At 47.2% G+C, this 18,233-nt stretch overlaps 5 protein-coding genes across 5 annotated transcripts; 3 read left to right on the top strand and 2 right to left on the bottom strand.

Moving 5' to 3' along the window:
- Positions 1 to 18: 18 nt before the first annotated feature.
- Positions 19 to 377, top strand: LSM6 (U6 snRNA-associated Sm-like protein LSm6; the record flags this gene model as incomplete). Its single annotated transcript, XM_031152241.1, has 3 exons — positions 19 to 130; positions 180 to 293; positions 355 to 377. 3 exons carry the CDS (start codon positions 19 to 21, stop codon positions 375 to 377), a joined length of 249 nt encoding a protein of 82 aa, XP_031002297.1.
- A 163-nt stretch (positions 378 to 540) lies between these two features.
- On the bottom strand, positions 541 to 1,568 carry LHYA1_G007311 (putative methyltransferase-like; the record flags this gene model as incomplete). Its single annotated transcript, XM_031152240.1, has 3 exons — positions 541 to 962; positions 1,019 to 1,104; positions 1,195 to 1,568. The coding sequence occupies 3 exons, from the start codon at positions 1,566 to 1,568 to the stop codon at positions 541 to 543; spliced, it is 882 nt and encodes a 293-aa protein (XP_031002295.1).
- Positions 1,569 to 1,936: 368 nt separating this feature from the next.
- STT4 (Phosphatidylinositol 4-kinase) lies at positions 1,937 to 8,129 on the bottom strand (the record flags this gene model as incomplete). Its single annotated transcript, XM_031152239.1, has 7 exons — positions 1,937 to 3,130; positions 3,183 to 3,470; positions 3,518 to 4,394; positions 4,443 to 6,142; positions 6,200 to 7,828; positions 7,882 to 8,071; positions 8,122 to 8,129. 7 exons carry the CDS (start codon positions 8,127 to 8,129, stop codon positions 1,937 to 1,939), a joined length of 5,886 nt encoding a protein of 1,961 aa, XP_031002298.1.
- Positions 8,130 to 8,369: 240 nt separating this feature from the next.
- PRE7 (Proteasome subunit beta type-6) lies at positions 8,370 to 9,214 on the top strand (the record flags this gene model as incomplete). The annotated part of the gene is made up of 2 exons (XM_031152238.1): positions 8,370 to 8,476; positions 8,527 to 9,214. The coding sequence occupies 2 exons, from the start codon at positions 8,370 to 8,372 to the stop codon at positions 9,212 to 9,214; spliced, it is 795 nt and encodes a 264-aa protein (XP_031002299.1).
- A 6,853-nt stretch (positions 9,215 to 16,067) lies between these two features.
- LHYA1_G007308 (Zinc finger CCCH domain-containing protein) lies at positions 16,068 to 18,098 on the top strand (the record flags this gene model as incomplete). The annotated part of the gene is made up of 4 exons (XM_031152237.1): positions 16,068 to 16,791; positions 16,849 to 16,908; positions 16,965 to 17,470; positions 17,529 to 18,098. 4 exons carry the CDS (start codon positions 16,068 to 16,070, stop codon positions 18,096 to 18,098), a joined length of 1,860 nt encoding a protein of 619 aa, XP_031002307.1.
- Between the last annotated feature and the right edge of the window lie 135 nt (positions 18,099 to 18,233).

Below are 18,233 nucleotides of genomic sequence, written 5' to 3'. Positions count from 1 at the left end.
AATAGGACGCAAATAGAGATGGAGAATGGAATTGCGACCCAAGGCGAGGGGCGAGACCCCTCCGGTTTCCTCAGCGAGATCATTGGCAGCTCAGTGACCGTGAAACTGAACAGCGGAGTAGTCTACAAAGGTTTGTGATTGTGTGCCTGAGACGAATCTTGCCCTGACATTTGATACAGGAGAATTGCAGTCTGTGGATGGCTACATGAATATTGCGCTGGAGAAGACGGAGGAGCATGTCAACGGTGTGAAGAAGAGGAGCTATGGTGACGCTTTTGTTAGAGGGAACAATGGTAATTACATGCCCACTTGCCCACCTGGAAAGAGATTGTAGGGCTAACATGTTGGTTTCAGTCATGTACATCTCGGCAGATTGAGCGCATCATAGCTAGCAGGGCAAAGCATTAGGGTGGAGTTCTAGGAGTTTCTCAAGGCGTTATGATACACGGAAAAGCTATGCTGCACAACATGTGCAAATCATTGGCGAATGGATGTTGCCCATGATCTATGAGTCTGTTTACAAGCCGAGTTACCCAGCCTTCAAATTCGAGAGGTCCAAGCCATAAACGTCTTTCCATGGACAGCAATATCCCCAGCAGCGTTCCGCTCAACACCCTCTGCCTTGAGCGAATCAAACACCTCCTTTCGCACCTCTTCATACCTGCCAGAACCCTTCAAGTTCGATATCTGGCTCAATGTAGAATAGCGATCCCATACAGCCTCATCAGTCAAATAAGCCACCCAATCCATACTCTCCTCTCCAATCGGCAATGAAAACTTAGGCATGTGATGCGTGAAAGTGTCTGCCAAAGCCTGCAATGGACTGCTATCCTGCTGCTTCTCAAAAACCTGTTTCCACTGCAGGTGCCTGAACCTAGGATGCCCGTCCTCAAGTGAATGTATGATATCCTTCAGCTTCTGTTGCCATTTACTTCTTGAAGGCCAGTCCTTGGGCGCATTATCTAGGATTGTAAGCAAAGCGTTCGTTCTCGCCCGAACAGGGAGGGGAGGGACGCACAATCATCGACATTCCAAATCATCCCAAACGAGCCAGCAGGCTTGAGGACTCTATGAATCTCCTTCAACGAATCTTCCGTAGCAAACCTTTACTTATCAGTACCATCCCAAACACCTCTCTTCTGAATAACTTACCAATGAAAAGCCTAAAGCACAATAAGCAATCACGTGTTTCACATACTCAAAAGACGTCTTACCTGAGCAGCAATAACCCCATCCGCCCACTCCTCCTCAACCCCCATATTCCCCGCATCCCCATCCCTAACCACAACTCCCTTCAGCCCCTTCTTAACAAGCTCCTCTCTCATCCCAGCATGTGGCTCCACGCCCACAACCTCAAACCCCTCCTCCCTCTTCGCCAGCAACTCCGTAAACTTCCCTGTTCCACACGCCAAGTCTACGATTTTTGCTCCTTGTACGCCTGCGAGATCAAGGTGTGTGAGGAGTTTGGAGACAGCTTCGGGCGGGTAGGATGGGCGATGTGTGTCATAGAGGGCGGCGTTTTGGAATCCGCTTTGAGCGCGGTTGTCTAGCGTGAATGGTGTAGACATTTTAATTGTTGATGTGTGGTCTAGTAAAGACAAATGAGTTGGCTTGCTGGTGAGTTGTGGAGAAGTTTATATGGTGGTGGACAGACAAAGCGGCACCAGTTTATGATACAGTATACCAGGCAAAAGTCGTGATTTGTTTCCAGCCCGAGCCGGGGTAAGGTAAGGTACGTCAGTATATGCGGGTTTAGCGTCGAGTCAAAGGATATACAGTATAACTTGCACTGCTCCCTTAAAGCAGCTTTGAAATTGCAAAGCAGCACTGGCTCCTAGTCCCGTCCCCATTTTAACGGGTCAAGATTGAAAAGTACCGATTCAAACGCTTCATGAATATCCAATCAATAATACTTTCCTTATATGTAATTCTATATCTAGTACGGGATACCGTTGGTGAGCAGTTGGAACTGATCATAAACCCCAGTCGAGTAGCTGCCCTGACTCTTCTTGATCAAGCCCTTCATGAAGTCTGCTGCCTCCCTCTCGCTCTTCTCCAAGACGAACCTCTCTTTGAAATGTTGGATGGTTTCTGGCTTGAAGCATGGCAGACCAGAATCCATCATCAGCAGCACCAGCTGGGAGAGCTTCTCTGTATATTGCCGAGAAGCCAGGTATGCCTTGACGCACAGTTCCTCAAACCATTTATAGGCCTGGTGATCAGTGCTGCCACCCATCACAGCGACCATCTCTGTTGTAAGCTTGAACGGCGCTCTTTCAAACTTGACACCTCCAGGTGCAATATCAAAACAGAATCCAAAATCAATGTGCAAGATATGTCCAGCGTCGTCGATCATGATATTGCCGTTGTGTCGATCTTTGAATTGCAACAGGAATGAAATGATTGAGTAAGCCGCCATGCTTTTTACAAAGTTGCTTCGTGCTTCCTGGAAGCGAGGAGAATCTTCATTGCCATATTTCGAAACAAAATAGTCATAAAGACCATTGACAGCTTCTCGACCGACCATGTCCCGAGAGATTGAGTTTGGCAAAACATCGATAACACCACAGCCGGGTGCTGTTGCTGTGACGCGGTAAGGGAATACGTAGACGTCAAGACCAACGTTGTTGAAGATCCCCCGAAAAGCGGCAATCATCTGGAGAGCCAGAACGTCTTGCCGACAATCGTCTCCAACCTTGAAAATGGCAGATTGCCATATTTCAACTGTCTCGTCTTTTGGACCTGGGCCATTCTTATTGGTTTCTTCCAAAAGCTCATCGGTGCCTTCCATATCACCTTTACTCTTCTGGATCCGGAAGGTTGCCATGTAAGGGGCTTTAGCATGACTCTGGAGCGGTTTCCCAGATTTTCGATCAATTCCAATGACCACTCCGTCAGGATTACTAGGCAAGTAGACACCGACCTCGACTTTGATCTTTCGTAGCTCCTCTTCAATCTTTTGCTTCTTCTCTTCCTTTGGGCGCTTGATAAAGGGCTTCAGTTTCCCCGAAATACTCGTAACCTCGTCGAAGAACTCAAATTCGCGCTCAAAGAAACCTTTATCGACCCCAGAGAAGCTTGCAATCATGCGGCTTGTTACTTTATCCAGTGTCGGTTTGACGGCATCGGGCTTGAGTTCAATCAGCATCATTGTCACGAAAAAGCTTCTCCATGGCACTTACAATTTGAGAATCTTCATCTTTGTAAGCATTAGCCTTCATATTCCAGATAATTTGATGCGCAAAAAGCTGTGAGAACTGCGCAGTCTCCACAATATATCTCTCGACGTATCCGAGGGCATCATAACGCAAGGTTTGCACAATCTGGGGGACAAAAAAGAATGTCACATCCACGGAGTGACTTTCCAAGGCTCGCATAGCGTATTGTAAGATGAACGGATGGTTGCGGTAAGCAGGTAAGAAATAAGTGACCGCGGTGATCGGGTTTACGGGTGCCCAATACAGTAAAAACTGAGGCCGTCAGCGTATGCATAACTACGGGGATTTGTGACAAGTACCTTTAGTTGAAACGAGACATCATTTGGTAATGTGTCCCCAAGTAACACCTGCACTGCCTCCGGTTCGGATATTGCCTTGTCAGGGAAGTTCAGTAGGAGCCATCGAACCTCTTTGTGAAGTTTAGCAGACGGGAACCTAGAGATTAATTCTATTGCCAATGCGGGGCTTTCGGTCCATGCAGTTCTCACTAGACCCGAGAGGACAACCTGTTCATGTTTAGCTATAAAAATTTCAGGTGAGAGGCGGCGTAGATGTACCTCATTAGGGCCCCTTGATTTCTGACCCGATGATTGTACAGACTCGCCCAACGGAAACAACCACACAGTTAGTCTAGTGTGCTCACTTTCCATCAGAGCCTGCAACAGATTCTCTTTTGCTAGTAGAGATTTCGAAAGCGGTACTGGTATATTCCCCACAATCGGAACACTCTTCAGAGCCTGGGAAACATCTTCAAGTAAGTGGACCTCTGCCTTCAACTGCAATCTGTTTCCGCCAAAGGACCATTTGGGTGCAAAAGTGAACCAACTCAAGGCAGCCGACAAGAGCTTATTCTTCAGCTGGCATCGAGAGCTGAGATCTAGAGAAGTTGCGTACTTTATGACTTGGAGGCCAAATAAAACAATTTGCAATCTGATTTCTCTCGCAAGTGGATGGTCCGTGGCATGCTTCAAGCCATCCAGTGTGATGTTTAGGATTCTAATGAATGCCTTCTCTACGTGTAGGCTGCCGAGGCGACTTGCATTGAAGTGGCTTACCAAGAATTGCAACAGACGTGTGTGAGGTGCGAGAAGATTGTATGCTGTTTGCTGTCTTTTCGACAACATCGCCCGATCGCTTGGTGCAAACTCTCCCTTTACATAAAATGGATCGGGGTGACTGTACGGATCAGTACTAGCAAATACTAGTGGTAATGAGATTACTTACTGAAATTTGGAATTAAAAATGCCAAGTCTTCGATGAACAGTTGACTCCCACTGCTGTGCAACTTCCATCAAAATCCGCGGCTCCATACGGGGGTTCTCATTAATCACCCCCAACCAAAGTGATATTCCAAGTTTGATGGACTGCTTCGTGAAGATTGAAAAGGGTATGTTGACAAGGTGATGCACTATGGCACACTCGTCTTTCTCCGATCGACACAAAAGTGCTGCAGCTCTTCGAAGGACGTCGCGGAGTTCCTTGATTGGTATGTATTTCCGTTTGACAGTGCGAGCCTCGATGTGGGCAAGGACAGTCGCTGCATCATCACCATCTTTGTCTGGCTTCGAAGCAAGAGACCCACGTCGGTTTTCGAGATTCAAGAAATGTAACCATTCTGGATCATGGTCCGGTAGTGCTTCTGCGTATCGATACTCTTGCCGCGTGGTATACTGAGCGATGAAATCAGACGCAGTATTAATATTACAATCGCCGTGACGATCTATCGCACCAAGTCTTTGATCTGAGCTTGGAATGACGGAGCCCATCTCCGTTGCAAAGGATCTACCTAAAGATACGTGCCCATAAGCACCTTCATCATCGTACTCCGAGAGATATGTCTGCAAAAGACCCTTCACGTCCAGGGGTGCAATGCTGATTACGGCGGTAACCCATCCTTTCGCCCTTTTGTAAAGATTGTTTAGCGTCCGACGACGAAGACTATAATCATCGGATAATTCAATTGTAACCTTTCCGCGAATGGAAGTGAAGGTTGATTTCCATTCATATTCATCCGTTTCAGCCTCCAAACAGCTTGACCACATGAGAGACAACGATTCCAGAAGTGCGAAGAGGGAGGACGTTTTGCAAAGTGCAGAAGGAACCTCGCGAATCAATCTGTCCGCACACATTATTGCCGCTTGCTGGACTCTTTCGATACGATAGCAGCACCCACTGAAGATAAGCGCAAGCTGTTTCGCAACATAAGGTGCTGAAAAGGTTGGGTCAAGACCGCCCAACGTCTTTTTCAAATAGGTATCCATGACTGCCATAGTAATCGCTTCCATTGTGCTGCTCATATCCCCTCGGCGCATGCTGGGCTCCATAAAATATATCAAAGCCTTCGTGCAATCACCCGAGTCAGCCCTTAGTGTTTCGACTAGATATGCTGCTTGTAAAAATATGACTTTGCGGTAGCTCAAGCTCCTGATTTCTGAAGATCTAGATGGCAAGAGTGAAGTGAGGCGTTTCTTTTGCATTGACTCGTGTTCAGCACTCATACCGCGACGAAGAACAGTATTGAGTTCGATATCGCTCTCGACTTGCTCGCCTCGCTGCTCTCCAACAAGAGGCTTCGTATGAATTGCCATGAGCCGCAGTTCATTAATGTATTGCCTACCACGGTCTGTATTAGTTGTGAAACCATGAACGACAATATTAAACCACGCGTCGCGGGTGAGAGACAGTGTCTCCTCGCTAATGCTATCATCCGAAATCATCTTGTTACTTGACATCAGAATCGCAAGAGGCTGTAAGAGCTGGCCGATGTCCCGAGCAGCAACTTCAACATCTGACTCCCGATTGCTTTGTGCCTGGTGCACATCACCTTTGCTGATAATAGATTCGAGGAGATGCTCCAGATAAATGTCGTATAAGGGACCATCTTTGCGCAAGTTCGATGACAGGAAGTTCCGAGCTTTCATTACCTAAAAGCACGGTCAGCTTGATCAATGTTGTGTATACATCAAAACATAATTGCTCACAGCATCCATCAAGATCTCACTATTCTGTGTCACTCCATCTTGGCTTATTCTAGCATAGAGCTTGAGCAGCCCTCGGAACTCGAGTGGGCCCCCACTCAATGATAGCCCAGCCGCCTCCGAGATTATACGAGCGTCGGTTGCTCTGTTGATTTTGTTGATCTTCTGGACCAGCATTGCCTGAGCCAGAGCCGTAATTTTGGGATCATTACAACTGCTGGCAATGCCACAGATAGCCTGTACAACGTTTCCGTAAACAACCGCAGTCTCCTCTTCTCCACTCATTGGTAGAGAGATGCTACTTCCAGTGGATTGTTTTCCATTGTAGAATGTAGAGTTGACACTCCCATCCAACGATAAATCGCCATTCACCCCTCCAGCAAGGGCTCGATCAGCAGTGGAACTAGAACTCAGGACGTTCCCTAGGGTATATAGGGTGGTAATAATAGCATCTTGCGATAGAGTTCGAAGGACGTAGGCCAAGCAAGTAGAGGCGAGAGCAATTGTCTGGCTTCGTGGGCCACCTTGAACAATGAAGCGAGGAAGCAATCGGCTAACACTCGGCGCAAAAGTAGGAGAGATTTTTGAAATTAGAGCCATTGAACGAAGAACCACACTCGCTAGTACTTCGTCTGCCATTTGCACCGAATCCGCGACGGTATCTTCCAGCCAGGATATGAGAATATCGGGGTCTGCAGCATCTTCATTAATCAGAGCGCAATTCAGGTAGCTCGTAAGGGCACTAGCTTTTACAGAAAACGCCAATCGTTGCTGCCAGGTTGACCCAAGGCGAAGATAGTCAGCGCCATCTTCGAGAAGGCTCATCTCATCAGCTGCAATATTGGCCATTGTTTCAATAGTTTCAAAATCCAATTCTTCGCTACGACGAGAAGTAGGTCTAGAAGCAACAGGGGCTGCCATATAAATATCCAGAACGTCAGCCCCTCTCAGAACACTGACATCTGTGTCTAGAAGTGAAGATCCGGCCACAAGAAGCCACATAAAGCTTTGTTGAAGAATCATGGCTCCAAGAGGCCGTCCAATGGCTGCATAATGTTGAACATATCGTTTCCACTCTTTCACGGAAACATTCGGACTGTTCGAATTGCGAATTGTAGAAAAGGCCGTCTCAACTGCTACCAAGAATCTTTCAGACAACACCCTTTTCACACGCTGTATCAAGGTCAGTCGTTCCGGCCCGGTCCAGAAATTAGCGAAAGTGGCAGCTGAATTGAGAAATCCCAAGATGGAGATAGTGACTGTTGCTGTTTGAATGGCATCTTCCACTTCAGTATAACTTCCATCGTCCGAACCAAGCGCTTGAGCCGGCGAAGCGGCCTCGGCTGCCTCAAAGCAATGATGCAAATACTTCCATAGCTTTGCAGAAATCGCATCGCGCATATAACTATGGTTTATTCCGAGCCCGAGAAGAGCAGTGGTAAGGTTGTTGCTCAAGGCCTCCACTGGGGAAGGTTCGATTTCGCGGAAATATGGCGAAGGGAGGAAGACTTGAGTGTGAGCCTCTAGAATATACGGAGATAATTGGTTCATAAGCTTCTCTGCACTATGAGGAGCCTGGAGAAGAGGAGCTGCTTTGCACAAAGCTAGGAGGACCTCAAATTCTCTTATACTCTAATATATATCCCGTTAGCTTCTCCCCAACCTGGAGCGAGGAATATTTGTACCATGGGGGAGCCGGCCAATGACCCCGAGCCACCATTTCCATGCCCATTTGACTTGCCATTGACCTTTCCATGCTTTGGGCATCCTTTGGAAAGCTTGTCGAGATCTGAAGTCTCGTAGGGGGTTGTAGATGACGTAGCAGAAAGCGCTGCGATCTTCTGCAGCGCCTTTCGGCGAATGTTTCGAGCGGCACTGTGACGGCATTAGCATAAGTAATATAGGTCTTTGAAGGGATATCGTACGTGTCCATGATGCCTTTGAGATTCGCGCGTTCTGCTCGTTGCAAGTGAAGTGTTGATGCGGATAAACCCGCTTTAGCCCGCGCAGAGCTACCCCTGTCCACGTTCGGCGCTAGTTTGAAAGGCAGCGACGAGGCGCGTTCAACCTCACGACAGCTTCAAACCTCATTCAAGCTCCGAATTTCCAAACACCACAACGAAACCGATCCTTTCATCTACACCTCTACCGTCCCCTCTCACATAAAGCAAATATGGCGGCAATGTTCAGTCAAAACCCGCTCATGAACGGCCCAAATTACTCCTTCAGCCAAGCACCAACAACCGCAGGAGCAGGCTTCAAAGAGCATTCTTTCTACCCGTAAGGACACCTCTAGAAACTTCATTTAACACTGCTAACTCTCCCTCTAGATATACTGACAATGGTGGCTCAACCCTCGCGATCTCCGGCAACGACTTCAGCATCATTGCAGGCGACACACGATCCACCTCCGGCTATAATATCAACACCCGCTACGCCCCGAAAGTCTTCAAGATCGGCGGTACAACATCATCCCAAGACGATGCCACGCTTGTTCTATCAGTCGTAGGGTTTGCTGCGGATGGAGAGGCACTGAAGGAGCGTCTAGATACTATTGTCAAGATGTACCGATACCAGCACGGCAAGCCCATGAGCGTCAAGGCCTGCGCACAACGATTATCAACCATTCTATACGGAAAGCGGTTCTTCCCCTACTACGTTACTGCGATTCTGGGTGGACTGGACGAAGAGGGCAAGGGCGCGGTGTACTCATATGATCCGGTGGGCAGCTACGAGCGGGAGCAGTGCAGAGCAGCGGGAGCGGCAGCAAGTCTGATTATGCCATTCTTGGACAACCAGGTCAACTTCAAGAACCAGTATATGCCAGGTAGCGGAGAGGGACATGCGCTGCAGGAGCGAGAGAAAATCCCGTTACCGAGAAATGAGGTTGAGGATTTGGTCAAGGATGCGTTTGATAGTGCGGTGGAGAGACATATCGAGGTTGGTGATGGACTTCAGATCTTGATTATTACGAAAGATGGAATTGAGGAGAAATATTTGCCCCTCAAGAGGGATTAGAATGGGTTTCGCAAGCTGTAATATTAGACAAGAGAGCAATAAGAATCAGCGAGTTGCCTGGGGAAGTACTTAGTGCATTTGCGAGTTAATTGTACATTTTCGTTCGTTCATTCCCGGTGCTCTAAAAGGCCACATACTAATTGCAATACAAGGTTTTTGGATGTCTCAACTCATAGACAGCTAAAGATTGCCTTAGGATTGACTACAGGAAAATATTCGCTTATTGCGAACCATCAGCTTGACGATAGAGCGGTAAATGGAGATCCCTCTGCCACTTACTCGCCTTCCATGAAATTGCCTAGAACTGTCAACTTTGGATTTTCGTATAAGCCCTCTTACTTCTAGCAATGGGCAGACCCTGAAATCTATTGGACATAAGAGCTAAATGGATTCGAGCCAATCACCTTATTCACGTTGTCAAGGATACCGATTATCCCCTTAATCCTTATTCCCTAAGCCCCGTGACGAAAGAACAAAGTCCAAATAATGATATCTCCGGGTGGATTCCGAGAATCTCAGCGCGTCCACCTCCTTGATTCGAGTTTGTGTACCAGGACATAAAAAGCGGCACTCGTTAGCATCAACTTTCAAAGTCTAACACTGTAAATTGGTGCCGCTTTTCCTTCCACCCAGGACACGAGTCGTTTAACGCCACAGGTGGCGTAAGTTATGTGGTGGCGGCACTGCGAGTGAAGAAGGTGGGAATTCGCCGTGCTTACTATACCGTCAGTCAGCTGCTTGCGTAATTTATGGTTGAGGCATCTCCGAACCTAATCCTCAATAATCATGGCGACCGAGGCTACTGCGAATTATACACGGTGTTTCATCGAATTAAGTTTACCTTGGATGCTAGCAGTCTGCCGTTTTCTAAACAGTTCAGCTGACAGGCGCTCCGTAGGTATGGTACCGAACCGTTACTTATCATATACGCAGGGTCGTCCACTAGATATGAAGCTTTCAGTACTAGCTCTCGAACCTAAATCCCCCGCTCTTCTGAAGTAAGTTTTAAACAATACGGAGTAAAGAAAAGTTTGCAGTACTCGGCCCCATTCCATTCTCATCAAGTTCATTGGCGGAGTTTCATCACCACACCGCGGCTACAAATTCTCAAGAGATAGACAGGGCCGCTGCTGTAAGTCTATGAGCCGCTTGATGCTTTAATTTTACGTGTCCAAACACTTACACCCAATAGATATGGTATTTTTAAAGATTACTGACTGCACGTATGCATGGAAGATGCAGGGTGTGAGAATGTAGTTCCATGGTTCCATGGATACTACAGCCAGCATTCAGATAAGGGGTGGCGATCGATTGGCTATATCTTGACTTATTGATCGAATCGTAATCGGATCGGGTTCTGCAAGTATAGGCCAGGGCCAAGTTAAATGCTCCTTTCTCATCGTTTCGGCCGATAGCATAACTTTAGTGCACCCGGTGCATCACATCCCAAGGGAAAGGGATGTCCGGCCCAGAGGGCGTCCGTCTACGGCACGAGCCTACAAGTGGAACTCAGTGTCTTTTACCCCGGGGTGCATGTAATTGTGTGTGCTTGTCGTGACCTCTCGCCACTACAACCAGTCCCTAATCCTGCTCAAGACGAAAACTAGCTAGGCCGTGATGTAATCTGTCATCTTAGTTATCTTTTAGGACCTCTCGTTTATTTATACTCACCACATTTTTTTTTATCTGGCCAGCCATCAGAGGGTTTCATCATTTTCTGGGGAGCATACACATGTCAGGACCTTCACGGTCTCTTACATCTACACTTTATAATATTGTAATTTGTATAGATTTCCCTAGCTTAGCACGTCTTTGTATCCCATAGAGGGTTCCAAGACTACAGGCGAATTATATAGCCTGCTAGACATCAATCAATACTACTAACTAAATTTACTACTGATGGCCCACCTATCCTTAGAGTAATATGGTGTAGTATAGACTCTACGAAACTGATACAAATGAAGCTCTACAGATGATCAAATCAAAACGAAGACTCGTAGACAGCGCTGGTTGTCGTTGCCAGGACACTATGCAGCCGGACCTTGATTACAGTGCTTGTAAGTTCGAATTCGTGTCAAGCACAGGGTGCGCTATGCTAACGCTTTACTGCAAGCCAATCGACGATCCAGCATGAACGGAACAGCTGATGCGCCTCAGGACTATACCGGTACTAACAATAGCAATAGGCGCCCTAACCAGAATAGTGTACGATGAGAAGCACTAGTATTCCCACTTCCCACCGATCTAACACGCTTTTGGTACTGCACTAATGCATTGCAACATCCTTCAAGTTCTGCTTGTAGCCTAATTTAACGGCCGAGCCAATAACTTCTTATGCTGTGCAGTTCGGAGTGCATTTTGCAAGCAAGTCAGGGTATGCGTACGGCAGTTGTATTGTATAGAATAGGGTGACTAGAAAGGGTGCTCGTGCCCGTACATTTGAGGCGTGCTATAAAGCGTCCCGGCCCGCCAGAATGGGGTTCTTGTGTGTTGTGTCCTTACGGAAACACGCAAAGCTGGAGCCCCCGTGCATTATATCCCAGTGATGCATAGTGTTCAGGCGTAATTTGCTATAGACTGCCCAGGGTTATTAATGGTTACCGCACGTGTCCGCCATGGCCCCTGAAGAGAAGCGATGAAGATTACAGTTGTAAACCCGTAAGACGCCTGATCTATTAGGCGAATGGAGAATTACTTGAAAGTAGTAGGAACAGTAGATTCTGTATAACATTAGTTGGTGTCCTATTGGTTAGGGGGAGATTATCCCCAAAGATTAACGTGGTATGAGATGATCTAATTGCGTCTTCGAATTCGCGCCGCTAGAGATAAAATTTCTATCGCCAAAAGCGACTCTTCTAACCAAACTCTTAACCTCTTTGCCATCTCCGATCCACTGAAACAGAAGGCGAGTTACCGTATCAGTTGCTAAAAAGGATCCGATCTTTCCTGAGCGCATAGAACTCAGCGGGGAAGTAATGCTATAAGTAGCCTATGACCTTTCGAGTGGGTACCCTAAAATTAAACGAATAGCACATAGTTCCCTATAAACCCCATAGCTGTTCCGCGCCCCTTTGTAACTTCAGGACCATACCTAGTCTTCTAGCACTAGCTTCGAGCCAGATAGTAGTCTTATGCATAGGGGATCTTGTCGACGAGCATATCTCGTAGTCTTATATGAACTAATACGGTATATGAATATGTTTGCCCCTTTAAACATTTGTAGTATAGAAACTGTTCTATGTATTCTTAAGCTTATAACAATTTCGGATAAACGTATCATTCCTAGGCGAAGGACTTTCATAGGAAAAAATATATCTTTTCTTGAACTTCCAAGTGGTTGAACCTGCTGACTTATATACCTATGTAGGTAATTTTCGTGACGTCAAATTCAGAGACCTTGAGAGAAGAATCCTTTCTGATAATTTAGAATAAATCGCTTTATTCCTATACTCCGTATGAAGGTTAACATTAAGGCGGTAATGGGTATTAAGTGGCAAATATTAGAGGTTTCGACTTACCTTACTTGAAGAAGCGTTCCATGCGAGTTGTTGGAGCAGCTAGGCTAGGCGGCGAACTTCTAGAACATGATGTATGCACATGTTCAGATTATCAAAGCCTGCCCTGTTTGGTGCAGAGGACGCGTAGGTCACACGTTTGAATTTTTGGAATATCTTGACGATCTTTGATCAAATAGGGCTGAAACCCCCGCTCATCTTTGGGGGGAACACAAACACAGCCCATTGTGGCGTTAGGGTTAGGTTCCCCAAACCCAGCCACAAGATAGAGATCGAGACGAGCCGAGATAGGATGGGACGGGACGGGACTTCAAGAAAAGTCATGAGTTGTGAAAGATTTGGACCTCTCGGGCATTGGGCCAAAAAGTTCTGGACCAAAACAATGCCCCCTATAATTTAAGCGACAGGTCAGGCTGGCCTGGAATACATACGAGTACGGAGTGGAGTGGAGTTGAGTTAAGAAGCGAGGACAAAAAGAGAAGAAGCTCAGCCACTTCTAAAGCGACAAGTGTTTGCCACCATCTAAACTGCGTAATACCGGTACCGGTAGGCGTTGGCGTTTCTCCCTTGCTGATGTGCATCCAGGGTCCTGAGAATTCTCGGCGATTTCCAGTTCCTTGAGGCGGCTGTGGCTGAGATGAAAGCACTCGCCACTTCATGACACCAGATGGCCCAGACCTGCCGAATCTAGGGCTTTTCCCTCCGTATCCCTGTGCGGTGTAATAATCTGTCTATTGGATACAAATTATGATTTACAAGTAAATGCTCAATATTACCAACACAAGTAGATTTTGACTTCGAGTAAGAATGTATGGCTATGATGTAACACCTTTTCAAATACTTAATTGTCATTGGCTAGGACAATTATTAGTCATATATACTTTTGCGAGCTTTAACTTCACAACTACCTTGGGTATATAAAGCAAAAGTCCCTAACTCCCTGTTTCATCTATGCTGTACTGTACCAATCTCTACCGCTCAGATAAGCAATAATGTGCTTCAATGTAACCATTTATCAAGCCACAGATGTGGCGTGAATAGCCAGGTAGGTGATATTCCGTTTGAAAACGGGGATCGGTCTATAACGTTCGGCTAGCGGCACCTCGACCGCTGTCAATTCAGCAGGATTTAGAACTCTTCCTCCACAACTCCATAATAACGGCGATGCTATGCCACAGAGCGGAAAAGATCTGAAGACAACACAAACACAACTGACTGACTGAAGCTGAAAGCCATCCGGAATCAATCGTCCAGCCCGGACCCAGACCCAGATCCTGCCTAGTACACCAGGGACTACTGGCGTAGTTTCTACCTACCTATTCCGAGCTATTGTACAGTAGTACGGAGACGACTCCCATCGCTTGGAAAGCCACTTCCCTACCTAGTCTAAGGTACATTACCTACCGGTAAGTACAATGCCTGGCCTGGTACTATCTATAGCTTACCAATCTTTTTGCCACCACCAACGACCCTGAATTTGAACTCTCTGCTCAGGTAAGGTAAGGTACCTAGCCTAGGTACAGGCATGATCACGGACGCTGTACACTCCCCTCGTGTTACTGAAAAATTCTGGCTGGGCTGGCTCTTCGTGGATGAAAAAAATGTCGGAATTAAGGTACTCACTTGTCTATTCCGACAGTTTTATCATCCACGAAGAGGCTGGGTACCATATGCCCTAAAACTTATAAAAATCAGTACTGGTAGCCCGGCCATATTGTAGCTTTGCCTCACCCACTTACTGTAATAACTGGTAAGTATTCGGTATCGTATGTTTTCTGCATTCCAACAAAAAGTCAGAAGCTTTGACCCACAGTGGCGGCGAGGGAGGGGAAAGGGACGGGAACCATCGAATTCTGAAAAATCCCATCCGTTTCGCCTGTAAAAGCAGCCATGCGCCAGCAATTCCCATGTCAAGCCTGCATCGCTAGGGTGCAATCGCCTGGACCGCACCGCACTGCTTTCTGCTCTGCTCTGCACCGCTGCCCAAGCACCCCAAGCTCAACAGCAAAAGCTGGTGGTAAGCATGGAACATGGAACACTGTAAGTAAGTGCCTGAACCAAACCAGCTGCGTGGACCCCCGTGGACCCCTCTCGCTCATACCCGGGAGAATATTATACCCTGAGAGCCAGGTGGCTGCAGGTGCCATATCAGAGCCCCTAGGTACTTTACCCCTACTCTACCTAGGTAGGTAAGGTAGGTAGGTACCTTAGGTATGTGGATTCGTCCTAAATAACGCCTCTAGCCTTCCAGCTATTAGTCTACTCTACGTATACACACACTACTATTACCTCCATATACCGTACGGCTTCGGCAAGAAACCCCACACATAAATATCTTCTCCTGGCCCTGGCCTGGTTACCCTGACCCTATCCTGACATATTTGAGGTCACTCGTTCCTGACGATCTCTACCACTCTTGAGTCTTCACTGCCTCGCAGGTTCCGGGGGGCAGGGGGGCCATAGGGTACTTATAAACCGCCCAATCTGCCTACTCTCTTTCCCTGCGCTCACTTTCCCCATCTTCGATTCTTCATAACCCTTGTCTAGTCTCTTCTTTTTATACACTTCATAAGAACATCAATACCGACATACATATGCACCTCCGTCTGACTAGACCTCAAAAAGCCAATCCAACGGTCTCCTATAACCAATCAACCTCCACACAGCCCAACTCACCAAAAGCAACTGTGGCAGTGGCCGTGGCGACTGGAGCAGGACAAGGGTTCGAGAAAAGGCCCCGAACGCGGCAGCATTCAATCCACTCCTAGCACTTACTTCATCGCCATTTTCTCTCCGAAGCACCTTGTCTTGTTTTCCCGTTTCTGGTTGTCGATCTGTACAAGCTATAAGCAATACACAAGCTCGTTCTGCATGTGGATTGGACAGTTTTGATTTGGTCGTCTACTAAGCAGCATATAACCCTACCGATTCCACGGAACATAGCCCTCTTGCGCCTCATCCAAACTCAACTATCTTTTAAACGAGCTGTTCGACATCTTAAACGCCGGTAACAACTGCCAGTACACCAAGCAAGACCCTTGTTTTTGGCTCGCACGGATTGTCACGATTCCGTGTATATCGCCACCGTCAAAGTAACTTCAGAAATACAAAGCTCACATTATCTTGAGCACTGGAGATAAATTTTGTAAAGAGGTATGTGTGCTTCTTTGTCAAATCATGCCTATTCAGTAGTGCACCATTAGAAACCCCCCCCCACAATCGTTACTTTCAGGATTATGTGTTTCCTTTGGCGCGTCATACCTTATTCTTAGATTGCTAATATGGCTTTCTTCTTGGTTCAGTGTTGGGGGCCATTACCTACAATACACGAAGGCCTCATGGGCGATCAATCAACTAGATCGATGCCTTCCAGCGACTATCCAAATTCCTCGCAAGGTGCAAGATCAAAAACCCCGCAAGTTTCACTCACTACGCTATCCTCCGACGTGGAAGCATCGAGGAATCAGCAAGGACTCCAGCAATCAAACTTCCCGCAGAATATGTACCCATACGCACAGTCTTACTCAACACAGCACCATGCCTCGGAAGGCAGATCGGATTCTTTCAACCTGGCAAGCCTTGGAGGATCACTACCAGACAATTCATACCCGCCCCCCAATAGCCACTCCCCAAGACAATCCTCAGGTCAGTCGCCATCACCATTTGTCTATCAGATGCAAGGCATGCCTCAATATACTGGACCTCAAGCAATCAATCCGCAGCTAGCAAATGCATCTTATAATCTTCCATACCAAAACCAATTCATAGGGATGTATACACCAAACCAAGTGCAATCAGCACATCATCACCAATCCGGAATTCCAGGCAGTCAATTAATTCAAGGGCAGGCGTATATGGGACAGCCGCAACATGCAGGATCGCCTTATTATGTCCAACCCAATTCTTATGGACCCCAAGGCCAGATGTATTCTGGAGAGTCGCCCGTTGCACAATATGGGATACGAAGTGGGTTCCCAGGGGACAATCGGCATTTACAGCGCAACAACGAATATCCAGGAACTGGGTATAGCAGCGGATCGCAAGGGAGACCAGGTAGTGTGGGTAGGTGAATCACGTTGGTTCTCCTTCGAAAATAGACAGTTTTAATTGGCTCTGCAGCTTCCAACACGGGCCAGTCCTCTGTTGTTCGAGGTCCCCCAAGGAAACCTCGTCAGAGTGGTAAGTCAGACCCGAGAAAGTTTTCTCTTGCGAATGATCTAATCTTAGAATTATAGGACATGCAATCTGGATCGGAAACCTACCTCCGCAAACGGACTTAATGAACCTGGTATTTCATGTTTGCAAAGAGGCGCCTGACCTTGAGTCTTTATTTTTGATATCGAAGAGCAACTGTGCTTTCGCAAACTACAAGGACGAAGCAGCTTGCGCGGCGGCACAAGCAAAAATTCACGATTCGCGATTCCAAACGGTGAGATTGGTCAGCAGATTACGAAGAAGTTCCGTGGGAACAGCAGCTGGACTAGCTGCTCCCACAGGCCCTGCCGCTTTGACACCTCCTTCCAATCCCCCAGTGGTACGCACGCCTTCTCCGGAGGACAAAGACAAGTCGCAAGTAGGCGACATACCCGAAGAGCACCCGAGTAATGAAGACGGCTCAACCTCTAAAGATAAGTTCTTTATCGTGAAGAGTCTCACCGTTGAGGATCTTGAATTGAGCGTGCGCAATGGGATTTGGGCGACGCAGTCACATAACGAAGAAGCGTTGAACATGGCTTATAAAGTAAGTAGTTAACACCTGCCACACTACTACCTTTGCAATGTTAATGCTGACACTTTAGGCTACCGACAATGTTTATTTAGTCTTCTCTGCGAACAAATCTGGAGAGTATTTCGGATACGCCCGAATGACGTCTCCCATCAACGACGACCCATCAGCTGCCATTGAGTTTGCACCCAAGGCACAATCGGTAGAAGACCCAAAGCTCCCTAAAGCAATTCCTACGCCTGCGACGGAATACTCGCCTAAAGGTCGGATCATCGACGACTCAGCTCGTGGCACGATATTCTGGGAAGTGGAGCGAGATGAAGTGGATGGAGAGGAGGAGGAAGATATTCAGAGCAATCGGAGCGATGAAGATACGCCTCAGTCCAAAGCCTGGGGAAAACCATTCAAAATCGAGTGGATATCGACGACGCGACTTCCTTTTTACCGAACACGGGGACTACGAAATCCTTGGAACTCGAACCGAGAAGTCAAAATTGCGCGAGATGGTACAGAACTGGAGACTTCTATTGGAAGAAGATTACTCGGATTGTTTCATCGAGTTCCTAGCCCTGTTGCACCCAATACCCAAGGTCCCCCTCTGCAGATAGTGGCCGGATATCCACAAATGCGACCCTTTCCTTAGACAGGCAATACTCGAAAGGACGGGGGAGGGGTTTTGTCCAATTCGATTCAAAAAGGAGGTTGTGAGAGTCCCGACAATGCTGGCCATGGCAGTGGACTCGTTTTCTTTCGCCAAGGTAATTCACTCATGAGGAGC

Source organism: Lachnellula hyalina (genome assembly GCF_007821495.1).
Source record: "Lachnellula hyalina strain CBS 185.66 chromosome Unknown contig00176, whole genome shotgun sequence".
NCBI classification, from domain to species: domain Eukaryota; kingdom Fungi; phylum Ascomycota; class Leotiomycetes; order Helotiales; family Lachnaceae; genus Lachnellula; species Lachnellula hyalina.
The sequence above is the reverse complement of the archived record's forward strand: the minus strand, read 5'-3'. Positions and strand labels throughout refer to the sequence as shown.